Source organism: Necator americanus, chromosome V (genome assembly GCF_031761385.1).
Source record: "Necator americanus strain Aroian chromosome V, whole genome shotgun sequence".
NCBI lineage: Eukaryota > Metazoa > Nematoda > Chromadorea > Rhabditida > Ancylostomatidae > Necator > Necator americanus.
In genome coordinates this window covers 18,940,253-18,962,484 of record NC_087375.1, presented here as the reverse complement: position 1 = coordinate 18,962,484, position 22,232 = coordinate 18,940,253, and the positions used below count along the sequence as shown (strand labels likewise).

At 41.7% G+C, this 22,232-nt stretch overlaps 2 protein-coding genes across 3 annotated transcripts; one reads left to right on the top strand and one right to left on the bottom strand.

Moving 5' to 3' along the window:
- Positions 1 to 369: 369 nt before the first annotated feature.
- RB195_014386 (uncharacterized protein) lies at positions 370 to 11,338 on the top strand (the record flags this gene model as incomplete). Of its 2 annotated transcripts, XM_064204634.1 has the most annotated exons (5): positions 370 to 433; positions 495 to 604; positions 1,946 to 2,023; positions 9,072 to 9,131; positions 11,213 to 11,338. In XM_064204634.1, 5 exons carry the CDS (start codon positions 370 to 372, stop codon positions 11,336 to 11,338), a joined length of 438 nt encoding a protein of 145 aa, XP_064060515.1. The 2 variants fall into 2 exon arrangements, with proteins under 2 accessions (XP_064060515.1, XP_013306486.1); XM_013451032.2 differs by lacking the exon at positions 9,072 to 9,131.
- A 181-nt stretch (positions 11,339 to 11,519) lies between these two features.
- RB195_014385 (uncharacterized protein) lies at positions 11,520 to 21,669 on the bottom strand (the record flags this gene model as incomplete). The annotated part of the gene is made up of 5 exons (XM_064204633.1): positions 11,520 to 11,589; positions 12,388 to 12,491; positions 12,821 to 12,895; positions 14,715 to 14,783; positions 21,592 to 21,669. 5 exons carry the CDS (start codon positions 21,667 to 21,669, stop codon positions 11,520 to 11,522), a joined length of 396 nt encoding a protein of 131 aa, XP_064060514.1.
- Between the last annotated feature and the right edge of the window lie 563 nt (positions 21,670 to 22,232).

Genomic DNA, 22,232 nt, shown 5'->3' with positions numbered 1-22,232 from the left:
TTACGTGGCAACGTTTCAATACAAAACCTTCCTCTAACATTGAATCAAGAAATTTATTTTCAAGACCCCATTTGTGAACACCACGTTTTTCTGATTTTCGATTATGGTGCGTCTTGCCACATCTTTTCCGTGAATTTCCATTACTTGGAAATTCCGAAAGAACTTTTAAAATTTAATAGGCCTCGCTGGAACACTCATTTTCTTAAAGTGCTCCTTCAATTCCGATGCTAAAGTTGAAGTACGAGAATGTTCCACATCGAACTCCATATCGTATTCATATCATGCTAGCAATTCCTTCGTATGTCTAGTTACTTGTCCAGTGCTACTGAAATAACAGTTACTGAAAAAACGATTTCCAGGTAGCGAATAATGACGCCTCCTTGGTCCCTTGTTTGTCTCGCGGTGACAATTACTGCCGTCTCTTCACAGTATAGTGAGTAATTGTTAGTGTACTTGCAAATGATGTCATAATGACATACACGGATTCACATTAGTACTCGCTACTGGAGACAACGAGAAACGAAACGACTTCTCACGGGACATTATGCATTTCGGCAAACGATCGGTACTCGGCTTATCGGCGCTTGGAAATTCTAATCCCGATGTAAGTTTGGGTCCAATCTCTGGAACGACAATGGAAAATCTTTTAATGCAAAATTATGTACAACTGGCATCAAAAGTCGATCAGTCAGATTCCACTTATAGATGAAGGTTCAAGTTCTTCTATAAAAGTAGTTTTAAGTTCTTCTATAAAAGTAACTTATGCCTTCTTACCCATCACAGGAGAACAAAAAAACAATTCAAGTAGTTGATCCTTAGCATTATTAGCCCTGTCTTCCACCTGCCCGCTATTTTTCAGTGAAATCCATCATATTTTTCGTGTTTGTGACATTGTTCTCAGAGCTCTAGTCAAAAGTTAGAAATTTGTAAATAGTCTACATAAAATCTAGTGCACAGCGCATTAGGTGACCACTTACAAAATAAAGTTCACGTAGCTGTAGCCTTCATTAATTAATTTCGAAGAGAAAGCTCTTAAAGGCATCCCCCACGAATCTAAGGTGGTGCGAGTTTGAGTTGGGTTATGCCTATGAATGGATCGTAAACTATGGTGATTCCTCCGTCCATTTCTTCCCAATTTGCCGTAGAAGAATGGCCCGGAAAATGAGGCTTCCAGCGTTCTGTTGTCTACCAGGAGTTGTATTGGAGGGCGCCAGCCTCATGCATGCGCCGCATCTTCTGGGCGGTTTTTTTTACGGCGATTAGGAACAAATATACGGAATCACCGTCTTTTTCACAATTTACGACCCCGTGTAGGAACTCTGCACCTGAAAAGTACCACCCCAGATTCGCGGTATGCTGCCTTTAAGCGAGAATGTATAGAATCTTCTTCTTTTATTCGTAGGTGATGGTTTCGAAAAAATCTCGAGAAACATCCTTCTATTGCTTTTCGTTACTTTTTAAAGTAGCTTACAGCCAAAAAAGTCGCTCTCACAACATCCATGAACATAGCATTAAATATTTATGTCATGTCCGTCAATGAGTTTTTGTTAGTTTTATTCATTCCACGTGCGAAGTTGAATAATAATTGTAAACGCACATGTCAATGTAGTTCAATTATGATTTTATTGCAAATATTAAGAAAATAATAGAAATATTACTCAACTACAGTGGATAGTTACATCCAATATTCCACAAGAAAGTCCAGCAACTTCCAGAAAGGTTAACTGAACAAAATTATGCGCATACATGTCTGTGCAGTTTTTCGAACCGACCCTAACGACAAACGCTAAAGCAAATCGTCCAACGAAAAGATGCCATTGTGACTATTTTTTTCCACAATTAATAATCATCCGTGTGACTCCCACATGCTACGCTGTCGCAATGCATACGCGACTAGAAGCGAGATCAACTAGAGGTTATTTTCGTTCATCAGAATCAATTTTAGTTCGATCGAGATATGATGTCATTCGGTAAACGAACAGGACTGGAGAGGGAATTTATGAGTTTCGGAAAAAGATCACCGGTTAGTGGTTTATTATTTTTTAGTGGAAGGTTTTTCCTCAATATTGCACCTGGCTAAATGAATTCCGGAATTGAGCATAAAGGATAAAAGTGAATAAAGTGTCTAACGTGAATTCGGATTGACTTGGCGGGTTATGAGTTGAATTGGACCTGAGCATGGTGTCAGAAAATGTCGCTATTAGGACACGACACCTGAGTGTCCTCTTCACGTTTGCCCGTGCAGAACTTCGCTTGCCACGCAAAACGGATGCTAACACGAATACTCGGTGAAGGCGAGCTCTGAGCTCCCTCTACGATATGCGGAAAAACACCAGACCTTTTTTTTCCTTTTCCTCTCTATACTTTCACTATTTTTTTGACAACAGTGTCTGAGTGGGCTTACGTAATCTTAAGAAAACCCCATTCCATAAGTTGTATCGCTTATTTTGCTCAATTTTATTTTGCTGGTTTTATCTTGTAGAGATTCAGTTTTTGTCTCATTTTCAGTGTAAATTAGTCTGACTTGATTTTTTAAAATTGGAGTCATAGGATCCTAAAGTCAGCCCTGGAAAAAAACCATATATGCACGATTACACAGAAAGTGATACAGAAATCTAGTTCTTGAAAATTGACATCTTTGAGGAGACGGCCTGGAATTAGAAAGAACCACTGAACTAGCAGAAACAAGCAATAAAGTGATGGAAAGAGATTGTAACACCTGATTGTAACACCCGAAATAATTGATCCTATCACTTGTACGGATGTATAGAGTTGCTTCGTAGTACAAAAGGATCAATTTGGTTTTCCAAAGCCCCAATCCATCTCTAATTTTTTAATTGTGTCCCCTATCTCCGTAAGAGTTCCAAACATACTTTTCAAATCATGACAACAATTTGAGAAACTCGAAATTGAGAACAACACGGATGTTGCTCTAACACAAATATTGAGTGACAGTTCCTTACTCGCCTCTACATTCACTGCTAATTTTGCAGACATAACTGATGCAAAAGTTAGAGTTCACTGTGTCATGTTTCTGCAGCTCTGAGCCATGAATAAGCATTTTTTAAAGAGAAAACCCTGACACATAATTAGAGAAATTATAGGTGTAACTTTTCAATGAATTATTATGCTGCTAACTGCTATAAGTGTTTAGTCGGACATAGCCCGCATAGTAGGTATAAACGTCATAAATTTCAGATGTTTATATCAGGCAGTACAGAGTTTACGGTGCAGATTACGAATATGAGCATAGTCTCACTCAACTTTCCCCAATCGTCTTGAAAAACGGCGTGGAAATGACGCTGAAAATTCCTACGAAGTTCTTCAGAACGCACCCCTTGTACACGCTCGTAGATGCAGTGCGTACTCAAGGGCACAAATATCGCGTACCTAGTACAAACCACGCCGTTTTTCAGAATGATTCGGGTAGATTGAGCTTGGGTTCGCTATTACTCGTAAAGCCTATATTGTCCACGAGAGACCCAAACATCAAATTTTTCATCATACGCTGCCTTTAAGACTGCGATATTGTCTCTTTAGTTGGCTTCAAGTGGTTTTGTTCGAGTCAGTCCAAGGTAGTGCAATCCAATCATCTGACTAAATTTTCGGTGAAGTAGCGAGTAAAAGCGCAAAAAAAGAGTAGGTCTCTTCTCTACCTGGTACATATTCGCTTTATTGTCCATGTTCACTTTCTTTGATTCTTGGCATGTTGAAACGTAGTTTTTAAATGATTTTCTTGAGCTGTCTGTAAATCTGGCAAATAAAGTGGCGATATCCAATGGGTACCCAACCAGAAATGGTGTTACCTGACAAGCACGACATTACTCTCGAAGATCCAACGTAGTGGATGGCCCAGAAAAAATCCCTTTCTGTTTACTTTATATATCTGATGTTATGAGCAGAGCGGTACGGAGCTGTTTACGAAAAGCGGGTCTAGAGAATGACGTGAGGGTTGTGGAAATACCTCAAGCGAACCTCAAGGGTCAGCTGGTACGTAATCGTGTATGATCACGTATGATCGACTCTGTACAACTTTCAGCCGCGTGGTTTGCCCGTATGGCAGAAAGGGTGATTGCATGGTATCGGGAGTAGTTTATCGTCTCACGTGCAGGTTGTGCGGAGACGATTATATAGGGAGAACGGGACGTCCACTGTGTATTAGGGTCAAGGAGCATCTAGATGGACTTGCAAAATCTAAAATCTTCACCCCACTCGGGGCAAACCCTAGAATATGTCGTCCAAAGTCTGAAGTAGACGTAGAAGTCAGTATATTATCCTACGAATCCGAGATCACAGCACGCAGAACACTAGAGGCTTTTTGGATAACCGCCAAAAGTCCAAAAATTAACAAAAAGGATGAGTGCATTGCTATCATAAACGAGTTATTCCCATATCAAGACCTATGCGGGTTTTGATCTACGGGGCGGGCCGTGAGGTCCCTATATAAAACCCTTGTGACTCATCGTTGTGGTACGTGGTGGTCGTGGTTTGTTGCGGTACCAAGTCTAGCTAATGACGTAAGCACTACCCAATGTGTTGCTGTTTGAGTTTGCTTAGCGTTTGGATGCTTTCTGTAGGGTGATGAGGCACTTGAGAGGATAAATCACTAATGGCTCTGAATTTTCCAGGCTCTGACGAAGGCACCCAAACGTTAGCTGTTCTTTAATAAAGACGTCCATACCAATCTTGGCTACAGCTCAAGAAAATCAATTAAAAACTACGTATTCGCTTTAGCCGTGACAATTAGTCGAGTCATATGTGAACAAGTTGCAGTACAACCATTAGCTGAGATTTATGCGTCCCAAAAAGAACGACGAGCCGCCATCAGTTGCTGCTTTAGATAAGACTATTTTTGCAAACCTTTTCGAGTTGCTGCCTCCCACATCATAAACAGCCCACTAACCAACTGGGAGAAAGGTTTTACAGGTCGATATCTACTTAGTTGCCTCGTTACTCGACGCTTGCCAGAAATATTTGAAGCGCGTGATCAACTTAGTAGCCATATGTACTCTACATGTACTACTACTAATGCGATTTCTGTTATTCTAGTACCTTTTATCTTCTATTTTCTAACTCTTCTTTTTGATAATTCTAGTTTTCGTCTATTTCTATTATCTTTCCTGAACCAACAGCGCTGCTTAGTCTTGCATGAACTCTTACAACCATTATTGACATTGACGTCACCACCCTTACTGCATTCATTGCCTATACATATCTTAATGGTTGTACGACATCGGAACTAGAAAAAACCTTCTCAGTAGTTTCCCTTAGTTTTCTTCATTGCTCTTTTATCACATCTGAATCTTTCTTTTTCTAAATGCTAGAGTAAACTATTTTTTGCACCGAAGGATGTTGTGTGTCCCTACGTACACCGGCTTAAGGGTCCGGCACGGATCAATACATGTGAGTAACAGTCTATGATGAGTTATTTCAGTGTTTGAAATTACTCTTGCAGCATCAGCTCTTAGCTGATGTTGAGATGCCGCTATCACAATTATCATTGAACGGAAATATCGCAATTTTTTATTTGCTGCTCTCGTGACACAACGGTTGCAAGGGAAAAGGAAGTTTCTGTTGACAGAAGAGCACGCATTATATGAGAAGTTAACATAGCTTTCCTGGATTACCCACTTCGCAACTAACAGCACATGTAAATACATAGTCACGACATGAAATACGTCGTAGGAACAAAGGCCGTCTCCTATCATTTTTCAGGACGATCAGAGAGGATTGAGCGTGGCCACGGACACGCTCGTAATCTGAATCCTGAACTCTATTATGTCCCACAGAGATCCCGGGAAGTCAATTTTGTTGCAGCAAAACGCTGTCTTGTTGGTGTAACATCTTTCTTCTATTGTGGACTAGGTGTTTACAAACCCACCAGTCTGAATGTCAGGCTAGAGCCGGACTTCAGACTTTCTGTGGTGTTCGCTTCGTTCCCCTCCACTGACCAACGAAAATCAACATTAGTACCCTTTTGTGTGAAATTGGACTTGTGTACCTCTAACAATCTTTCTTCATCTTTTTTTATTATGAATAAAGGCGAAAGATTTCATAATTCCCTTTTCAAACGCGTCAGTTCCACATATGGAGAATATTTAAACCTCAGCTTCAAACACTCCTTCGATACAAATATAGTGTGGAGGCAATTTGAAAGTATTACTCAAAATATGAGTTTTCCCCCTGTTACCCCCAAGATGTATCAAAAAATGATGTTTTGGCACAAAATGACGTGAAAGACATCATCCTACTGATAAAGATAACGTCAGATCTTGTAAACTGTCCGCTACTATTTAAGCAGCCGTTTGCATGCGTGTCTCCACTTTCTGAGGAAGCAACAGGAAAAACTTGTGGCGAACGTGCAGGGAAATAGGCAGGCGAAGGAGTCACGAAGGTGAAAAGCAACGCGCCCAGTGGCCACGACTATGAAACAGCTGCAACGTCCCATTTACCTTTTGCGACATGCATACGAATTGATTGCGCACCATTTCGACGTCCCACTCCACTTTGAAGCTATCTGGCGCCAGCGCACCAATCCAACACTGCGAGACCCATCGCACCCCCCTTTTCGTCACACACACACACACACACACACACACACACACACACACACACACACACACACACACACACACACACACACACACACACACACACACACACACACACACACACACACACACACACACACACACACACCACACACACACACACACACACACACACACACACACACACACACACACACACACACACACACACACACACACACACACACACACACACACACACACACACACACACACACACACACACACACACACACACACACACACACACACACACACACACACACACACACACACACACACACACACACACACACACACACACACACACACACACACACACACACACACACACACACACACACACACACACACACACACACACACACACACACACACACACACACACACACACACACACACACACACACACACACACACACACACACACACACACACACACACACACACACACACACACACACACACACACACACACACACACACACACACACACACACACACACACACACACACACACACACACACACACACACACACACACACACACACACACACACACACACACACACACACACACACACACACACACACACACACACACACACACACACACACACACACACACACACACACACACACACACACACACACACACACACACACACACACACACACACACACACACACACACACACACACACACACACACACACACACACACACACTAGACTAAGCCCGTTATTACATAGCATGATCATGATCATGATAATTCCACCCATTAGTTTCGCCTTTCTTATGCATTTTTCTTCAAGAACTAAATTTTTTGATGAGAAACTTGACTGGTCCATGTGCCTCCCCAAAACAAATGCTGACGCACGCCGCGCTTGTGCCGATTCATAAGGCAACACGCCATGTCTCTTGTTGACCTCACCAAAAAGAAAGGCCGATTGTGATTTACTAAACTTTACAATGTGCAACTGTTGGTTGCGGGGTTCACAAGCCTAAGGTTGACGAAAAGCCAGAGTTAATGGAGGGGTAACAGGAAGTAGGTTCATCCTTCAAGATGATGCCTCCCTTTGTTAGAAACGTTTGAAGTAGCGTTAGGAAGGACTTCGGCACCGAAACCCGGGTCTTAGACAAAACAGAATATGACATACATGCAAACTCACACATTTTTTCTGTAGCTTTCGCTATTTTCCCGACTTCTTAATAAAACAATCATGCTATATAATATTCTGTCATGTGTATATATGTGTCTTGGGTGTGTGAAACGAAATTCCAGAATGAAGGGGAACGAGTCCAATGGCGATGGATAGGTGTGTTCGCACTGCAAAGAGAGAAAACGGAGTGATACGGTTCCCAGGACGGCTTTGGTGCGGATGCGCTGCGGATCGGTAAGGCTGCCCGCAGAGCCGCCAAACCGCGCCGCCCGCGCGGGTCTGAACTCTGCTGGCACCCTAAAAGGGGGTGAGCGGGTCACACTCGAATTGGTGAGCCGATGTCGCAAAACGGAGAAATAGGTTGAGCGGGTCTCGGTCTTTGGCGTCAAATTGGTGCGCCAACGCCAAGAAGTGATGAGGGGGTGGAACGGATTCCGTGCCGCCGAATCGGTGTATCGGCGGCAGATGGGTATAAAATAAGGTACGACGGATCCCACGGTGCTGACTAGGTCTGCCGAATGCCGTCAAATTGATACGCTGGGGTACAGTTGTACCGCGCAATAGGTACAAATAAATATGCCAAGAAGTAAGCGAAACGTTCTGACGTGATGATCCTTATCTTTGTCAGTACGATGATGAAGTTCATGTCGTTTCATGTTGTTTCTTGTTATTCTGCGCTAATTGTTGAAGGAAAAAGAAGAAAAACTCATGCTCCGAATTACGCATCCAAATTATTACGGTATCAGAGGAATATATGTAGGTGTAAAATCAAGTTCGAGTCGTCTCCAAATGTAGCATTGACGCATTATGAAGAGAACCATGAAGTCATCATTCCAATTTATCATCATTTCATAAATCCTCCAAATTGTAAAGCAAAAAAAACTAAAGATGCCTCCTTAGAAGAAATACCGTTTTTATTTTACCGAAAATGCCAGTACTATTTCTATTCATATTTAATTTTTATTCATTAGTGAAGACGGAGCAAAGCGTGTACAACAAGAGGTCTGATGTCCGGAATCAGCCTGACGTTCAGTCGGGTAAACAATAATGAGCAGGAACTTTGATAACGATTTTTCAAACTTCATTCTAAGAGCCAAAAGTAAGTAATGGTAAATACAATAGAAAGTATGACGAAAATCATAATACCGGATACACCACCAGGATTCTTCTATGTGATGCAGAACTTCTTTACTTAGCACATACGATTTGTTTGAAATTGAAATAGATCGATGATTCCAACTATTCATACTGCTTTTGAGTCACCCTAGTATTAAGAAGGCAATTCGCAACGCAGTTCCTGGAGAGACAATCCTTTCAGACATTTCTCATTTCTTGGAATGCTCTCAAATCGTTCTTCAATCGAAACGAAAATTTACAGGTGAATCATAAAGCCAACTCCCTGCTTCCTTCTCCAACATGAGGCACTATTAGAAATAAAGGAATTTAATACTCTCGATCTTTTGAAGCAAATTATTGTTTTATACACAAAACTGCATTGATTTCAAAAAGGATGATGCAAGCGTACATAAAGTGAGTTCCTCATGTAGGAGATTTGCCGGTTTTTAGTTGTCCTTGTCTCAATCTATCCTAATTCCACACAAATTTTTACCTTCCTCCGCAAAGCAACAATCTAGCTTTATAAGTTCACCTTTTTCTAGTACTATCTTGACTGTTTACTACTTTTACTGTTGAGATGTCGGATATGTTGCTTCTTATTTTGACCGAACTTCTTATGTAGTGCAAGTATTCCAAAAAGATGATGACATCCATCACACCCACATCACCTCACATCACCTCACATCACGCAGAAACACAACCCAAATAGATGGAATGCCTAGAGGGAGCACGGAATCTTTGGTAACAACTCTTCGTCACGAAAGCCACCCAGTGTCGCAGTCTATGGATCAGTGATGAATGGATGGATTCTGCGCGAGCACTTTTTGTATGAGATTGGGTCATAAATAACTCAATAGGTACATGATACCTATTGTTATTGTTTAAGTATGCAATGAGTTACCAAAACAAGGGATTTTCGTCATCGCCACGAAGGAAGAACTTCGGCTAGTCCTCAGACACTAGTCTAGTGTTGTGCAATGTATAATCTTGACGTTCCCCTTGAAAAGGGAAAATCAAAAGATACACTTACGCCACGTGATGATTTGAGAGCTTAAAGGAGCTAGTGCTGCGATCACGGTTCAAGAAATATGTTATGTGTAAGGAGTGATAGAGGGGCCGGTCACAAATTGCTTTGTCAAATTCGCTTCCGTGGAGTTCTGTGGAGAGAAATATATATTCAAAAAAGAAAACGTACGCGATTTATGACCCAACTTAATAGACTGACAAGACGAACAAAGAGGGGCCACGAGTGGCGCCCTTCAGATTTTGGTGACGATACTTTGAAGTCAATGTTGGAACGAAATCCACGTCTATAACGAGAGTTAGTGCAGAAGCTCAACATGTCACAATCAACTGTTTGCCGCCATTTGGAGAAATGTATGAAAAACAAAACAGAAGTCAACATAACAAATTGGGAAGGAAGTGAACACACAGAACCGCCTCACCGTAATCCGTAGTGATATTAGCGGACCATCCCATGATGGAACCACTTCGCTAATACTAATTACGATGTGACCCGCCTATGACCTTGTAGATCAAAACCGCAAAGTCTTCACATAAAGCAAGATCGTTGGTCGCCGCTACACACTTGCTTCTTATATATTTTTTAACTTCTAGCGTTTATGCAAAACTTTTTTAAAGTTCTGCGAGTCATAATTCCGTGATTCTACGATACGATTGTGGCAGCTATTGCAGAAAAGCATTTTCAACGTACCCTTCCCCACTAAAACGTCCCATACCCCCCAATTCGCGACCGGGTCGTAAAAGAACCCCGGTAAGACGTGAAACTCCTTGAGTGGATTTGTTTTAATTTATATTTCTATGCGTGACAGTTTTCAATGTAGACGATCATGTTAGCTGTAATAAAACAAGCCGAGCAAACTTGGTGACGTACGCTCATCTGCATTCAGTCTCAAATAGGTTGACTCCGAAAGAGTTTCACCAAAGCTTCCTCGATGGCAGACATATAGTAGGCGCTAAATGTGTCAATAACGAAAGGCAGTGTTCCGTCGAACGCTCCTTACCTAAAACACACACGAACTCTTCTTTCTACTCTTCCTCAATCAAAAGTCCAACCCGTTCAACTGGTTGATCCATTCTGCGCCGATACGATACAAAAATATTATAAAAGAAAGCTCGAGCCTAGAGCCTATTGAATAAAGTAAACCTTCGGTTCTTTCCCCTACCTTGCGCTATTCAACCCAAGTGCACACTTGAATCAATACACGAATTGCAAGTATCGTAGCCGACAAACTCAACTTCGTGCGACTTTTCCTATCCGCCAATCTCATAGCTTTTCAAAAGTACCGCAACCCGTCCCTGAACATAAACAGGTTTTTTCAGTACGAACGTGAATTTCTGCCATTTGGGAAACGAGACCTGAGTGACTTCAATCGAGAAATGATGTCATTCGGTAAAAGGGAAGACTTCGACCGAAACATCATGCCATTTGGGCGACGACGAAGATGAAGTACTACGTCAGCACTTCATCGGCCTGCAATCCACCGCTCTACTACGTGCATCTTGTCATTATCTCTAAAGCTCGTTGATCTCGTTATATTTATTTGATTACTAGTGAGATGTCCATATGTCGGATCACATTTTGTGCTTAAGATAAGTCCGTTAATAAACGGTTTTCCCGCGTTTTTGATCACTTTTCGATGATGTTAATGATCTTTCTTCTTGTGATAACATCTTGTTTCTTCGCTCTTTCCCAACATCTGTAAAAAATGGTGATTGCATATAAAATGCTAGTTTGAGCGCACTGAGGATTCGGAAAAGTCCACAACTATCAAGAAGCAGTATGGAAAAGATATCGACAAAAGTGGTAGATGTAGCGCTCGGAAATCACCTACATTCGTTTCCAAAAATTTGGATGCGTTAACAGTAAGTAGTAGTATAAATATGTATGCTAAGAAAACATTTGACTACGGTAGAGATCAAAACAGTGCTAAAGCTTTCGACAGATATCGACCATCAATAGAAAAAACTGTGGAGTTGAGAGTACATATTTGTTCCGATCGCTCTTCAAATATTATTATTATTATGCGATTATATCATTACTCAAATATACTCAAACGAAAAGTTTTAGTTCATAGAGATAACCAGTACGATTACAATGACAAGGAACATATTGCATATTCAGATTACTAGGGAACACCTACGGGAAAATCTACATCTTGAACTGAAGCGATAAGTACATAAATTGATCCCATCCCACTATAGTGGCAAAGAACGAGTGGTGGTAATAACAAAACAATGTTAAATCTATACAGTTTCATGCAGTATGCTCAGACAACGCATTTCTTCCATTGTTACAAACTTTGCAGTCAACCCATTGTAACACTGTAGACAAACAAACTAATAGTACGGGCATCGATCTGGAGGAACATTGTTGTTCGAGGGAATTTTGAGATGATAAAAACACGAGTAAACCCTTCAAATTCGAATTTTGCAAAAGTGATAGCGTTTCCCTCATTATCGGAGTTGCTGCAATGTAACAAAGCTGAGCCAGCTACCTGAACGCGCTAGATCCTTCACTCATCCACTGTTTCCCCACAAGACAGTACAACACCATCAGCTGGTCTTGCCCACTGGCAGCACATTTCTTTCTGAATGGCACCTGCAAAAGCTCGAAAACCAAATTACAGGCATCAGCTCGCAATGCTGCTAATTTGCAGCATTCGATAGTGCCACCTTCCACAGTTGTCTATTGAGCAAAAAGAAACTCCTAGATATAATTTTTAATGCTCTACTGTAAAGATGTCATAGCATGCACGCTATCGAGGAACACGCCACCTGTGAAGCAAAGTGCTCAGAGAGCAGATCTGAGTTCCATTGTTGTTTTTTTTTTGAAATTTGCTCCAACAAATAAAAACATAGAAGTCCCACTTTATAAATAGAAGGATGAAAGCACCTTTGCTTTTTGCATTGATTCTTTGTGTGACATACCTGTACCTCGTTTCCCGGTAGAAGAATATCAGCGCAATCGTCTATCTCTATCCGTGCATTAGATGTGCACTTCACCTGAAATAAAAAAATCTAGGAAACGTTTGATAAGTAGACGAAGTATAAACAACTAAAGACAAGACTTTCACAGCATTGTTGTTTGTTTGTTTACTCGTATCAATTGTTGCAAGGTTCCAATTCCAAAGCTGAGGAAGCTGTAAAACGAGGGAGGAGGGGCGGGGGGAGAGGGGAGTGGAAAGTTCAAATCTACTTAACAGTTGTAAAATCTCTAGCGTTTTCATCAGTACAGAAAGGAAAATCAGTCGCGGTAGCAGTCGGTGTGGAATCTGCTAGCATCAGCTGAGATGAAGAAAAACACAACTTCTCATTCAGACACCAGAATCTAGCTGCTTGCGCGGATGAACTATTCCGCTGCAGCGGTGCACAGTCGTTGTGAGCATTAAACTCGACGATGATGACTGCTGTCTGCATATGGTCTTCATTGTGCACAAACATAACGGTTGATGAGGTTCAGAGATGCGGGCACGCACAAAAATTAACGTGATGCTGTCCTCACTTCTGCAGTAGTTATTTGAAGGGTGCTTCTCTTACTATGGAACATGGAATTGCTCTGCACGAAGTTCTCTTCCCGAATCCAGAACACTTTTAAAAAGAACACTTCCAGAGGGAGTTCAATGACCGGCTTAATCCAGTACAAATTCAATAATAGAGAGCAGAACGAAGGTACTTCAAGTGGGACGAACAGCTCATAAATTTCCATTATTCTTTAGTGTTCAACCACCTGAAAAACCAACCCTTGCTTGAGACAAAAGAGAAGAACAAGAAAACCAAGGTTAATAAGAAGGCGAAATCGAAGAATTAGTTAGCAGAATTACATAGTTCATGTCGAAGTCAGATAAAGGACCAATAAGCTGGTTAGAAATTGGAAGAGGCTCAAGTTTGGGGATGAAAACCAAAGTTTAAAGAGTTCTTTTGGTGCTGTACAAAACATGAATTTGTTTTAAAACGGAAGAAAGAAAAAGAAAGAAGAGGAAAAATACGAAGAAAGGAGGATACGAAGAAGGAAAAAAGAAAAAAGAAGAAAGAAAAGGGGAAATTGAAGAAAAAGAAGGAGAAGAAAGAAAGAAGAAGAAAAAGAAAGAGGAAGAAGGTGAAGGATGAAGAAGAAAAAAAGGAAAAAGAAGAAAAAGTAGGGAAAGGAAGAAGAAAAATGAGTGTATTCGACAAAAGTTAGAAAAAGATGTTGTCGGTGTACCAAATCTAAGAGTAGACAATTTCTAGAAATTAGATCATTATTTCTTCCTTCAAACCACCTAGTTTCCAAGTTAGCGTATTCATCGAGGTCGCTTGATTTAGTGAAAAAAGCATCCGAAAAGTGTATGTCTCATACCACAAGATTCAATAATGATAACATATTTCACTTTTACTTAAAGAATTTTCCCCAGCAGACTAAAACGTCTTTTTCGGTTTGTTCATCAGGTTCTGAAGTACGGGTGATTCTTTCTGCATTTGCCTTCTTAAAACGGTCCACGGATTCTCGGGAGACGGAGTGCTCTTCTGAGAAACATGTCTTTGATCATTCCAGGTGGGGAACATAAAACGAGTTCGCATTACTGATACTTCATTACGTCAAGATATATTACCTCTAGAAACTATTCTATTCTATTTACTCCTACGACTAAATATATGTTTTCGTGTTTTTGTTTGCAAGCGTGCATTCGTGTCTTCCGTTGTGTTAAATTGAGATCTTCTATATAGAGTAGTCAAACTACCCAACTTCGCGGTTTGGGTGAAGTAACACATGCGTTTTTCAGATCGCCGAAATCAAGAGCTTTTAAACCGTAAAGAAAGAAGTTGACTAGGTTTTGGGGATTACCTTGAACAGTACTCCACATTGGCATGTGTTCTGCAGAGTTAAAGCAGATTCCCAGGTTTCACCATTAACCTGAATCTCGAAAATGATATTACTTAATGATTATAACGTTTGAAAAGATTTGCTTTAACATTTTTTTCTGTCTATTTGAGCCAACGGATATGTGGTGTACATCAAAAAAAGAAGTTGAAATGGTACTCGATCAGAAAATAAAAGAAACAGTCAGAAATTGTTTGAGAACTTTTTGCTCGTAAGTGGAAAGGAGATGAATGGATCGCAAACAATTATGGTTTCTCTTCCCAGTCAGTTAAAGACATCATGAGATCCCACCTAGGTCCGTCAAAATTCCAGAGAAATCTGCACATTGAAAATGAGGAACTTGGCTAACCTTTGAAACTTTTCAAAGAGACTATTAACTCTTTACTATATTGTTAGGTTTCGAAGGAACACTGTTACTTATGAATATGTGTTTTTGGAGGCAACAGAAAGGACATGTAATTCAACTCAGAATATGTTCTGGTCTCGATTTTCCGTATATGCTAGTAATTAATCTCGCAATTGCTCATAATTATACCGTAATTAATCTACACACTTTTAATTGCCCTGTATAATATCATGGTATATAATAATGGGATTATTCTTCCACGTGTGTTTGTGTATATCATGCTAAATAATAACAGATTTGTGTGTTGTGCTACATATCGAGAACATTCAAAGCTGACTTTGCCCTTACACTCCTTTGATATCATCACAATTTGAAAACATTGTCCAAAGTATGGGTTTTCTTCCTATTTTTCACCAACAATTAGCACAGAGGGATGTGGTTATATGAAATGAACGACATCAACGCACTGATAAAGATAACTTCCCCCGCCAGATCATGAAAACTGTTAGCTACTACTTAGGCAGTCATTTGCAAACGTGTTTCTACTTTCTGAAAGATAGTAGAAACGCGTTTGCAAATGACTGCCTAAGTAAAGTTCTGAATAAAGGATGTTACCAACCTGAGGGAAACACGTCACAGAGATGCAACGCAACACGTGCAGTGGTCATGGCTATGAAACGTACATAACGTTTCATCTATTTTTTGCCAATTCCGCATGAATTAATAGCGTGATGCTGGTGCACCACAGCACACCAATTATACGCCAGTGCACCCGACCCAACCCATTTTACCGCATTCTGGCGCCGATACAACTAGTGGACACAATGGGACCCGTCTCACCCCATTTTACCTTCTTTGCGCAAGCGCAGCCATTTGATGCATTTTGACATATCTCACTGTTTTGTGGAATTTTGTTACACACGCATAAATTCCGTTACACACGTGATAGAATAATCTCGTTATTATATAGCATGATGACAATTTAGTAAGTACATATAAGAGTTTCACTATTTAAGTTTGAGGGCTCTTTTTGTTGGCCAGAGCGGTTTTGATTTGGGCGAGCAACCCAATGCGTTGAAAAAATCCCGTAAAATCGGTGTATAGGCGAAGCTATTAAAAATCGAGTCAGGAAAAGAAAAATAGCAAACCGATTGTATTCGTCCTTGCAGCCTTGCTTTGCTCAAACCCTGAGAACTTCAGTCTTTAGTCCTACAGAATTTTGGAACGAAGCAGCCAAAAAACCAATAAAAGGACAGCTTCGCACGTGGCGTCTGCCGTTTATCGTGCTCCCATATCTATCTACAGGGGAACCCATGGGGAACATTGAACGAACAGATGGCTGCCTAATTTCCCTCCTATGAACGCTTATTGACTCAAAATTGCTCTACTTACTAATTAGTCGTTTCATGAAAAAAGGAGAAAATCTCAGACACTAACGCATACGGAAGTGCCTCGGGCGCCGGGATTTGAGAAACAATCTCCAGTAATTCTGTAAGAGGCATTAGGCGCAATAGAATCCCCGGCGCTGGACTATACAATAGTTCTCCAAAGTCGAGTACGCTCAGTCGTGGAGAATGGCGAAAGCCACTAGTACCGTAATCCTCGCGTAACCAAGTCCAGGAATATGAGGACAGCGGAAACGCAACGGGTGTCATTACCGACTTGCCCATTCTAACCTTTAGTGGCAATACTTAGAAGTGGCATAATTTTTGTGTTCTTACTAAGAAGGAGATTCCTCCTGCTTCCAAAGGAAAGCCTGGTACGGGAGCGTCAGAAAGGACGGGGTTGCAGAAGTCATGTAGGCTACCGAAACGGAAAAGGGATAAGATGACGTTCTGTATTTATGACGCCCGGAAGTTTGCATTGGATGCGACCATTGAAGATCTGATGACGCAAGCCAGAAAGTTTACTTACGACTTCATCGGACTGACCGATGATGATGCGACGCCACCCACTGAACGTCGTATATGATACTGGAGAACAATTGTTCTTGGGAACATGCGACAATGGAGGAGTTGGTGGAGTTGGTTTCCTCGTCAAACCGAATATGGTAATAATCGTCGACTCTTTCAAACAACTCACATCCCGAATCGGACGTCTACGGATGAAAAGATGTGGATCAACGCCATTTTTGATAATCTTCATCGCTTACGCTCCAACATCAAGCTACGAAGAAGAAGAAGTCAAAGCTTTCTACATGGACCTAGACACGTTCTACAGAGAAGACCGCACTTTCTCGAAGGTCATTGCTGGTGATTGTGACGCCAAGATTGGACCTAGAAGAACGCCTAAAAATCTTCATATCAGAACTCACAGCTTTCAATGTTTTCAATTCAATTTCAATGGAATGAGTAGGGGAAGAGGCTTTTCGAGTTCATCATGACGACTAAGATCGTCCATGGGAGCTCGCAATTCCAGAAGCCTCTCTCTTTACGTTGGACGTAGGAGTCTCTCGATAGAGGGTACCATAGTGAAATTGACCATATCATCGTCAGTAAAAGGTACTGGCTGTTGTACCAAAGTTTTATACGGGATCCGACCACCGCCTTCTTCGAAGAAGATTTTCGGAGAGGAGAATAAGCCACGAAGTTCACAAAGCGAACTCCCAGAACCATCATCGAATGGGAGCTCCTCGCCTAGTTTTCCAGGTTTTTGAAAGATACCAGCATGGACTACATAGCTGATTATAAGGACGGCTTTTAGAACATCTTCACGACAGTACGAGGGGGAAGGCGAAGTGCTTCAAAACCACCAAGAGACATGAACATCTGAAGTACCTACCTCCAGTCCTCATCAACACACTGGCGGAGTTTGTTATCTATCGGAATGCAGGGTTCCTAAGCAATGGAAAACCAGCAAGACCGTGCTGTAGTAAAATAAGACCCACAAGACATCGGCAACTATCGTGCAATCTGCTTACTGTCTGTCACCTACGAAATCTTCACAAGTGTTATCCTGAACAGGATAGCAAAAACATTTGATGAAGGACAGCCATGCGAGAAAGCAGAGCTTCGAGGGTTCAGTACGACTGACCATATAAACACGGTTTCAAAACTCATAGAAGTATCGCGAGAGTACAAGATGCCACTGCGTCTCACTTTCATCTTTTCTGAAGAAACCCTTTGATGCAGTTGAGACCGAAGCGGCCATGGAGGCCTTGTATAACCAAATCGTCCCTACTCCATACATAAAGATACTTCGTGAGTTACATAGCAACTTCACGAACCTCATTCCCCATTCTTCAATTATGTCATAATCGACGTGAAGAAAGGGGTTCGTGAGAGTGACACAATTTCACCCAAAATAGTCAGTGCCAATCTCGAGAACGCGAAGCGAGGATTGGAATGGGATAACATGGGACTGGAAGTTGGCAGCCACCATCTTCGTTTCGTTGATGACATTGTTCTTATAACATCAAGCATCAATCAGGCGGAACGGATGCTGGCCGAAGTTGATGAAACGTGCAAAAGAATCGGTCTTGAGCTGAACCTGGACAATATCTAGGGAAATCAACATGATGAACCACCTGACCTCAGAGCTTGAGCAGAAGGAAACGAGCGGCTTGGGGAGCATTCAAGAGCATCGAGGATGTAGTCAAGAGGACCAAGAACATCCGACACCGTGCTCAGCTATTCAACACCACCGTTCTTCCTGCTTTGACCTGCGCTTCAGAAACGTGGGTGTTTCTCAAGCAGGAAGAAAATGCGATCAGCGTAGAACGCTCAATTGAAAGGGTTATGCTAGGAATAATCCGCTTTACGGAAGTGAATCAAGGGATTCGAACTTCATTCCTACGTCACCGATTGAAGATCAGAGACACTGCAGCATATGCCAAAGAAAGCAAAATTAGGTGGGCCGGACACCTGATGCGTTCCAACGACAATCGTTGGACCAGAACTGTAAGCGACTGGATACCACGCGACCTAAAACGCACAACAGGAAGACCGCCGACGCGATGGTCAGACCTCTTTACGGAGACCTTCAAAGAAAAGTGTTGTTCGAGAGCCCTCGCAAGAATAAATACCACGGGGCAACACTTGCGATCGGGACAAATGAGAGTATTACTGGTGCCCGCTCGAGCTAATCGATGAACAACGGGAGTACAGATGATATAGGTGACCTTAAAATCTCACCCAAAATATTCACAGCCACCCTCGAGAACGCAATGCGAAAGTTGGAATGGGACGACATGGGACTGGAAGTTGACAACCACCACCTTTACACCATCTTCATTTCGTTGATGACATTGTTCTTATAACATCAAGCATCAATCAGGCGGAACGGATGCTGGCCGAAGTTGATGAAGCGTGCAAAAGGATCGGTCTTGAGCTGAACCTGGACAAGCTATGTATATCTAGGGAAATCAACATGATGAACCACCTGACCTCAGAGCTGGAGCAGAAGGAAATGAGCGGCTTGGGGAGCATTCAAGAGCATCGAGGATGTAGTCAAGAGGACCAAGAACATCCGACACCGTGCTCAACTATTCAACATCACCGTTCTTCCTGCTTTGACCTGCGCTTCAGAAACGTGGGTGTTTCTCAAGCAGGAAGAAAATGCGATCAGCGTAGAACGCTCAATTGAAAGGGTGATGCTAGGAATAATCCGCTTTACGGAAGTGAATCAAGGGATTCGAACTTCACTCCTACGTCACCGATTGAAGATCAGAGACACTGCAGCATATGCCGAAGAAAGCAAAATTAGGTGGGCCGGACACCTGATGCGTTCCAACGACAATCGTTGGACCAGAACTTTAAGCGACTGGATACCACGCGACATAAAACGCACAACAGGAAGACCGCCGACGCGATGGTCAGACCTCTTTACGGAGACCTTCAAAGAAAAGTGTTGTTCGAGAGCCCTCGCAAGAATAAATGCCACGGGGCAACACTTGCGATCGGGACAAATGAGAGTATTACTGGTGCCCGCTCGAGCTAATCGATGAACAACGGGAGTACAGATGATATAGGTGACCTTAAATGTATAGCTTCAACTTTCTTCGCGCCCTATATCATGATCATGCTATATAATAACGAGGATAGTCTGTCACGTGTGTGTGTGTGTGTGTGTGTGTGTGTGTGTGTGTGTGTGTGTGTGTGTGTGTGTGTGTGTGTGTGTGTGTGTGTGTGTGTGTGTGTGTGTGTGTGTGTGTGTGTGTTGGCCGCCGCGTGTGGTGCGTTTCACCTCTCCGAGTTCTTCATTTTATCGCAATTTTATCGCAAGTTCACCTCAGGTTACTAGCATGTTTTCTTCAGAAAGTGGAAACGTGCGTGCTGCTTAAATAGCTGCCAAGTGGTTACATGATGTGACATGGAACGTTATCTCTGTCAGTATGATGATGTCGTTCACGTCATTTTACATTAAAAATCACTCTGTGATAACTGTTGGAGGAAAACAGGAGGAAAACTCATACTTTTTTCAAATTGTGTGCGTCATCTAGCGATGATGGTCAGTTATTGTCACCTCACTGTAACTCAAGTAGTTTATGGGCGTTTATGGGCCCGCTTATACTAGCTGTTGCTTGGTGTGCCTCGGAGATATCTCGCCTTCATTGCTCACGAGTGATCGTCTATTTGTGGCAATAAACATTCACTGAACCACCTATTTATTCACTGGAACGATTCGAGCAAAGATCCCAAGATTCTCAGCACAACACACAGTGTGTGTATTATGGTGGTATTGAAAGAGTGTTTGGAGCTGAAGTTTGAATGTTCTCCAAATGTAGAACTGACGCACTGTAGAAAGAAAATTATGAAATCTTTTGCTTAAATTTATAAATAAAAAGAATATTGCTGTTTTGTCAGCAGATCACAATTCTGCTTTTACAGGAAATGTCACTACTATTAAATTTCATTGATTAGTGAAAGCGAGCGAAACAAACACCACAAAAAGTATGAAGTCCGGGTTTAGCCGGACCTTCAGACTGGTTTGTAATAATTTAGTTACTATGTGTAATGGTTTAATTACCCAAGTTTGAGAACTTTTCTTGATTGTCAAACTTAATGATGGAAACTGGTTTTGGTTAGGGCGAGCGGCCTAAGGTGTAAAAGCCCATCAACTGTCTCAGCCACAATAGTAAATCTTGACCGTTTTTTTTTTTTCGAAGGAAAAGATCAGGCATAGTAAAAGAGAGTATTACGACCAAAATAACACGTTTTTCTTTCTTCTTTTTAGGATACTTTTTTCAGGTGATTTGAGAAGCTTCCAATATGGTTGCAACAGCCCCGAGGAGGAAGAGAAAAGAAGTTTATTCATATTCTCCGCTAACTAATGCGTTGTGCTACTGTTCTGGGATGTTAAGGTCACGCTGTTCGTTTAGATACATGCGTGCAATCACTTTTTTGCGTTGTCAGTCCCTTTTAAAGCTTCAAATGCTTCTGAGGATAACAGTACATACAGTAAAATGGCAATAACTTTTTCCACTGAAGTGAAGTTGTCGGTGTCATGTGCTCCTGTCCATCAGGACTGTAGCTGAGAAAAGGACTCCATCAGTACCTCAACTTTGTCGGGCTTGATTAAGAATTCTTCGAAAGTTTTTGGAAATACAGGAAACTCGAGATTAAGATCCACCATCTCCTTGGAAAATCGAATAGAAAATGAGTTACCGAAGAGAGTCCTTGCATGCTTTCGTGTTACTTCCGTTGTTTGTACCGTTATTATCAAACGCGTCAGTGGTTTACTCACTGCTGGACATAGACTCCGGAATGAGGCAAATTTCTGCAACCTAATAGCCTCAAAAAGTGCGGTTAAACCTGGGCCACACCATTAACACAAACGTAGTTGTGTAGGGTTACGTAATAAGTCGTGACTGTTTTCTTTTTTAAAATTGAAGAATGCGGTAATACTGAAACACGGCTACCAAAAGTGTTTAAAATTTGCAAGAAAAAAAAGGATCCAAGGAAAGTCTGTCGCAAAGGCAACCTTTTCCGAAGAGTTCTTATCATGTACCAAATCAAGAGCAATTTCTCGATGGCGTGCTGCGTCGCAACTAACATCCTGCTGCTTACATGGGGCTTCTAGAAAAAATAAATATCTTCAAATAAATAAACGTCTAAATACCTTCAGTACCGCTACTTCTTCCTCATTAGATGGCTGGACACTCATTAACTAGCCATCAACTTGGCTGCTGATGTATC